This window comes from Nicotiana attenuata, chromosome 7 (genome assembly GCF_001879085.1).
Source record: "Nicotiana attenuata strain UT chromosome 7, NIATTr2, whole genome shotgun sequence".
In the NCBI taxonomy this organism is placed as follows: Eukaryota; Viridiplantae; Streptophyta; class Magnoliopsida; order Solanales; family Solanaceae; genus Nicotiana; species Nicotiana attenuata.
Genome location: NC_031995.1, coordinates 66,818,933 through 66,825,955, shown reverse-complemented (window position 1 = coordinate 66,825,955; position 7,023 = coordinate 66,818,933). Strand labels below are relative to the sequence as shown.

Here is a 7,023-nt window from a genome sequence, read left to right as displayed (position 1 = left end):
TTACGGGTATCGTTTTTCTATCCTACACTTGTTCATATTGAATTTTATTCCTCCTTAAATAGTTTTTCTATCCTATACTTGTTCATATTGAATTTTATTCCTCCTTAAATATACATAACCAATCTTGTGAAAAGTAATGTTTTACACGCTCTGCCATGTCAGCAGCCACATAAGAACTATGACAGAGTCAAATGCTTTTCTGTTTTTTTAGTTATTCTTTTTAATGTTCCGTCCCCCTTCTCCTCCCCCGTCCAATTTATTTACTCCCTCCGTTTCAATTTATGTGAACATGTTTGACTAGGCACGGAGTTTAAGAAAAAATGAATACTTTTGAAATTTATGATCCTAAACAAGTCAAAAAGGGGCCCAGAGTATTTTTGTGATTATAAAAGTTTCTCATTAAGGGTAGAATTGTAAAAGCTAAATATTACCAAATTTAGAAAGGGTTCATTCTTTTTGAAACGGACCAAAAAGAAATAGGTTCCCCGCAACACATATAGTCCGCGGTTGCTGCCATCTCCATATTTCCCAGCCAGCGAAGAAGAAAAAGCTATAAAACAACCAAATAGTGTTGTTATTTGAGTTTGAATTGAAGTCTAGTTACTTAAATTGTTGGACCACCATAGCAGGCCCCAAAACTCCTTTCCACCAACAAAACACAGCTTCCACCTTAGACAGACCCAACAAAACGACCCAACAGAATAACACTCATTTTTATTCCTTTTTTTTCCTGTTCTGGTTAATATTCAGTGGCAGTATTAATTAAGAAAATATTCCCTATAGAGTTGATTAGCTTTTGATTTTATAGAAAAGACAGTAAAGAAGGTCACTTGGTGATAGAAGAAGAAATGATGGAGAGAGTGAGAGGAGAAATTTGGAGAAGAAGCAAAGTTAAAGAAGAGGAGTGTACTAAAAAGAGAGAGGAGGGATCCAAGAAAGTCTGACAAGTTAGACAATTATGCTTGTTTTAAGGCATTTTGGCATTTTATGTGCTTGAGAGAGTAACTTCACTTGCTGTACCACATCATCATTTAAGTGGGAATTAAATTCAGTATGAATAAGTATAGGATGGAAAAATGACGGTACAACTTAGGTATTTTCCCTATATTTTATTTGTTATGTTTGATATTGTCCTTGGGAATAAGTGTTATCCTAGGATTATAATGACGAGATTATAATGAATAAATTCTTTAGTGAATATACTTATGTTTTGCCTGTGAAGAGGATGGCTTTATTTAATTTCGGGACGATTCCCTTTTGTTTTGCCTGTGAAGAGGATGGCTTTAGTTTTAAAACCAAACGGCGCTAAAACTCTTGAAGAAATTTCGAACTCATTGCCTTGACTAACATTTTGAGAAGTCATTCTTTCCAAGAGATCATCAATTTAGCTGTTGATAGAAGTGCACAATCTTACAATCAAATGATAATATGATCTAAACAAACCAAGAAAACAAAAGGAAAAGAAAGAATTGTGAAATTTCAGACAGAGTGCCCATTAGTCCCACTATAATGCCTAAATTGAACAAATCAGCAAATGCACACTCTTTCAGCAGCTGCATACACTCACTCGTAAGGCTGAATTCAAGAACCTTAGGAGGCACAAATGCTGTTGAATTGGATGAATATCTCACGACTTACAAGTTGTAACTCGGCGGTCCAAGGAATCAAGGGGTCTGCACAGTTGAGTCCTTGGACTTATTCTCTTCTGAAGATGGCCGATTATCGGAGTCAGATTGTCGGACTTCTTCTATCATTCTAACAACTTCATCCATGGTGGGTCTCATGTCTGGAACCCTTCCAACACATGCCATGGCAATTTGAAGCATCTGCACCATCTCCTCTTCGATGTTCTGAAATCTCATCAGTTCGACATCGAAGACCTCAGCGGTCCATTCTTCCCTGACGACTGACTGGACCCACCTAGGGAGATCAACCATGTCGTCACGCCCTGGTGATTGAATTGGTTGCTTCCCTGTAAGCATCTCGAGCATTAGGACACCGAAGCTGTACACGTCTGATTTATGAGTGTGCTTCCGTGTTTCAATGACCTCAGGAGCACGATACCCTGGATGACGAGATGGAGCTGCAGGAAAGTTCATAACAGGCGCTAAACCAAAATCAGAGACACAAGCTTCCATATCTTGGTTGAGGAGGACATTAGAGGATTTTATATTTCCATGAGTAACTTTTGGACCACCCATTGAATGGATATGGGCAATCCCTCTTGCTGCTCCAAGTGATATTTTCACTCTTGATTCCCAGTCCAGTGGAGTCCTTCCAGAAGCAGCCCGACTCCCTGTTATGACATTGGAATTCAACATGGAATTAGATGAACCTATTCAGTTTCTGCACAAGCAGCATTTTAAACATCGAGAAGTGAATTGATACAAATTATGAGATCCAAATCAGATATGAGATCGCTCCCAGATTTTCGGTATCTACCAGCTTTCAGCTAGAATAGCAGCAAGATGTGTAGATAATAACGTAAACAAGACATCAGATATATGAGAAAGTTGCCAAGAGCAAAATATGGCTAAGGATCTCCATACCTTGCCTCACATAGAACAACTACATATAGACAAACATTAGAAAAAAAGATCCCCATATACATGCATATACACCCTGAATATGGTTTCTTCATTTTTAAGTTTCAACCAAAATAAAAATGCACACTTTCCAGTCTTCAACTTTCAAGTATGAATTAGAATGGTTCAGATTCAGTATGAATATATTTCTGTCATCGGTTTGGCACAGTTTGTCTCTAATGCAAGAGTTCAGTCATTGAATTATAAAGATTGTATCAAGTTGATCTACCAAATACTGAGTGACAGAGAAAGAAAAAGAGGGAGAAGAAAATGCATTACCATGCAAGAGTAGAGACAAACTACCCCGTGAGAAATAGTCATACACAAGAAGCTTTTCATCCTTGGAGTAATAATAAGCACGCAAGGGGGCAGTGTTTGGATGCTGCCCAACTCTGCCAATAATTTCCATCTGCTGTTCAAAGTCCTTCTTCCCAACAATGACTTCTTTTAATCTTTTTACCACCACTGTCGTTGACTCCTCCAAAATAGCCTTGTATGCAGTTCCAAAACTCCCCTTTCCTAACACTTCAGCAGAAGCCCTTAGCAAGTCCTCAAGATCAAAATTGTAAGAGCAGCCTTCGAAGAAAACCAGCTTATTTTTCTCAGCTTCTTGTACCCCACTACCAAACTCTTCCCTGGGCTTTTCACTTCTGCCTCCGCTCGAGGACTTCCCTTTCAACACACCTCTACCATTGCTTTCTTTCCTTTTTCGACAGCACAAACACATGACTAGAACTACCAGAAAGAGGAGCAAAGCCCCTCCAACAGCAATCGCAATAATAACTCCTAATTTCAGTTTCTTCTTTGAGCTTTGTTTTGGAGGAATGTTCGGGGAAGGGGATGGTGGTAAAAGAGGGGAACAGGGATTTAAGGGAAGCCCACACAAGAGTGAGTTCCCCTCAAATGAAGAGTTGGGGAACTTTTGGAGGGATGATGGAATAGAACCATTAAGATTGTTGTAGCTTAAATCTAAATGTCTAATCCTTGGGAGGGTGAAATTCGGAATTGGTCCAGAAAGCGAATTATTCTGCAGGCTCAAACCGGATAGTTGAGTCAAATTTTGAAAAGTTACGGGAATCTTACCAATGAAAGAATTATATGAAAGGTCCAAAACATTCAGTTTATGTGAAAAAGAAGCAGGAATAGGTCCAGAGAAGTTATTGTGCTGGAGGAAAAGGTATTGGAGGGAAGAAAGTGAGGTGATCTCCACAGGAAGACTTCCATTGAGTCGATTTGCTCGAAGGCTGATTATCCTTAAAGAATCCAGCTTTCCAAGAGTATTTTGTGGGAGTGGACCAGTGAGTCCAACTCCTGGAAGTCGTACAGCCACTACGTGGGCCCCATCTTCACTACAAGTAATGCCTACCCAAGATGAGCATATAGGGGTGGCAGGACTCCAGTTGATCTTCGGACCATGGGGAACTGCAGAAGCAAAGGCAAGAAGGGCCTGTTTATCAGAGTCTAGATCACCAAAAGCCAAGGGAAGAAGTGTTGCTACAACCAAAAGGACAGGCAGCAGTTGATAAACAGAGCAGATTCTCATGAGGAAACATTCAATCGATTGAAAGCAACAATGCTGCCGATGATGCGGTTTACCTGGGATAGTACAGCAGATAAAGAACGTGAGATAAGCAAACGCGACAAACATAAACGACGACAGCGAGAGAATGAGAGTATGCAACATCACATTGACTTCACAGACACATAAGCCTTTAAAGTCTCTATAGATTTCAGTGAGACGAAGAAGAAAGAATATTTGTATTAGTGTTCTGGATCAAATGAGAAACGAAAAGGATTCCAATAATTTTCAATAATGTCAAATCACCACAAATGTTCAACTACATTTTTCACTAGCTGCAGGAAAAGGCCAATAAAACAAATCACTTTTCCATTTGAGAATGAAAAAAAAAAATTAGTCTGCCAAATCTCAGAATGGGTTTGATGCATAAAAAATGTGTTTTGAGCCAATAAAATGGGGATATTCTGATATAGATTTGAGAGGTTCAAACACAAAAGCGTATAAAATGGCAGAAGCGGATTAAACCAAAGACTTTAGAAAGACAGAAAAAGGGTAAATATAAATCTATAAATGAGTTTCAACGCAAAGATAGTTTTCTTTTTTGAAATTTCTCAATAGTATTTGAACAGATCACAACCATCACTAATACAGTACAAAGTGAATTTTGACATTATGATTAAAGTTCCTCTAAACCATAATAAATTTGAAAATGATAGCCCACAAAATGGCTGAAAAAACTTCGAATGAATAAACTAAAGAAGCAATATCCTAAAGCAAAACACAAAATGGGAATCCAAGAGAGGGGAAAAGCAAAAACATAAAACCTTTTTTCTTCACTTTCTATACCACAAAGTGGGGTGCAAATTTTACAGATGGACGAATGATTGCAACAAAAATAATTTTAATTTTTTTATAAAAAAAAAAAAAAGGCGAGGCACACTATAACCAGGCATTAATTGGAGCACTAGTGTCATCAGAAAAGTAAGAACAGACAGCAAAAAACTTCTTTAGGACTTCAATTTCACAAATTAAAAATCCCAAGGCCCCAAGATCTCAAACTGGAATTTAGCAACTAAATCCAAAAAAAAAAAAATCAAGGAAATGTTAAATTACGATACTTTTAGTACTCACAGTAGTGCTCCAAAAAATTAAAAATCTTTAACACCCAAAAAATGCTAATCTAACATTTTCCAGCAAATACAGAAACATGGTGTTGCTACTTGTAAAATAGATCTGTTATCAAAAGCAGCTGAAATTCACCAAGTTGAAGAAATGCAGGAATATAAATTTCACAAAAAAAGAAAAAAAAAACACCAACTGAATTATAGTACCTCGAAACATTTGGAATTTGAAGAAAACCCTTGACAGCCAGCTGGGGTAAAAAAAATCTAAGAAGAATGGTGAGGTGGGAGGTGAAAATAACAGTTCCCACAAACCATACGGGAACACAAGTGTAGTACCCACATATTTTGTTGGAATTGAAGAATAGAGAGATGGAAGAGTGAGGAGCTGAAGCGTTTTTGGTTAGGAGTTGGATCTGTGTTAGCAGCAGCAGATGGGGAATTTAGGCATTGTAGAAGAGAATTAGGTGAAGTGGAAACTGTGTCTGTAAGTGAAGAAGAAATGCAGAGTGAGAAGAGAGAGGGAATGGGGTGGTTGCAGACTTGCTCCAGTAGGGTCCCTCGATTTAGGCTCTTTGTTAGGATATACTTAACTAACTTGCATTATCAACCTTTAATGTAATAATTTATTGGATTAAGTTATATACTACTATTATAATATAATATGCTATTTTAAAAAATTTTAATATGTAATAGCAGGGTTAATTATTGTCTTTATCATTTTTTTAATTGATATTTATCAAAAATATATAATAAATGATCTGATTGTGCAAATATTTTTTACAATATCAATATATAAAACTTAAACTCTAGTTAATTCACCAATATTTTTTGCAAAACGATTTTCTACAACTTTTCTCAAAAAAAAAAAAGAAGAAGATGATGAATTCTAATAGACATTAGAGATTTTCTAACATTAAAAATTTACTAAATTCACGCTCATTCCTGCAGATATATAAATCAAACTAATTAAAAAGATTTTTGGCAAATGAACATAGATTAAACCTTAATTTCACTTTGTCAGACTCACTTATATAAAAATTTGCTATACAAGTTGTTTTGTTCTTAGGTAAATTCACATAATTCAAAAATTTGTAGGTTTGCAGCTATTTTCGATATAAATCGAACTTAAATATTACGGACACAATATTTTATACTTTCCATTACATCAAGGTATATCTACTTTGCGTAATGTCTAATTTGTTATGTAAAATGCACTTTTCCTAGTCTCATTTCAAATATTTTTTATTATAATTTCAAACTGAGATTATTATTTCAACAAGTTATACAATAATTGTGGTTGTTGAGAGTAAACATTTACGCAAAAATGACTTTCAAACTTTCTCTTGAATCTGATGATTAGTGAACCCATGCTTAGCTTCTTATCATTTATAGTATTACCTATATTTTTGAAAGAAGTTACGTCAAAAAATAGGTTTTTGACCCATCAAATGTTTTATAGGCAAAAAGGTCAAGACGAGGTCCACAAACTGATCGTGCATGTTGTCATTTCTTTGCACATGCAAAAGTTAAATATCATCATCATCAAGCACAAAAAAGACCTCCAAAAAACTTTGTAATTTAGGTGGCTTTTGTACAATTTTTTCAACATAAGTTTCTACAAGTATATGTTCTTGAGAAAAGTTTATGCAAATAAAAAAAATCTTTGGATAGGTGAAGTTTGGTTTTCAAAATTTTGAGAGTGGTCTAAAATGGTTCTTTAAAAAGGCATTTTTGAAAAAGTTTGTTTTTCCCACGTTTTGCTTCTTTTTGTTAACCGAGGATATCAATTTACTTA

The 7,023-nt window shown here is 36.0% G+C and overlaps 1 protein-coding gene across 1 annotated transcript; it reads right to left on the bottom strand.

The window, feature by feature from the left end:
- On the bottom strand, positions 1,340-5,807 carry LOC109229247 (probable inactive receptor kinase At5g58300). The gene is made up of 3 exons (XM_019394623.1): positions 5,436-5,807; positions 2,865-4,181; positions 1,340-2,296 (listed from the first exon to the last, which is right to left on the bottom strand). The coding sequence occupies exons 1-3, from the start codon at positions 5,443-5,445 to the stop codon at positions 1,665-1,667; spliced, it is 1,959 nt and encodes a 652-aa protein (XP_019250168.1). The 5' UTR covers positions 5,446-5,807; the 3' UTR covers positions 1,340-1,664.

Excerpts from the sequence above, each read along its gene's own strand:
- LOC109229247 (XM_019394623.1), bottom strand. Across the intron at positions 2,297-2,864 it reads TTTGTCTCTACTCTTGCATG|GGAGTCGGGCTGCTTCTGGA; the intron begins GTAATGCATTTT and ends ATGTCATAACAG.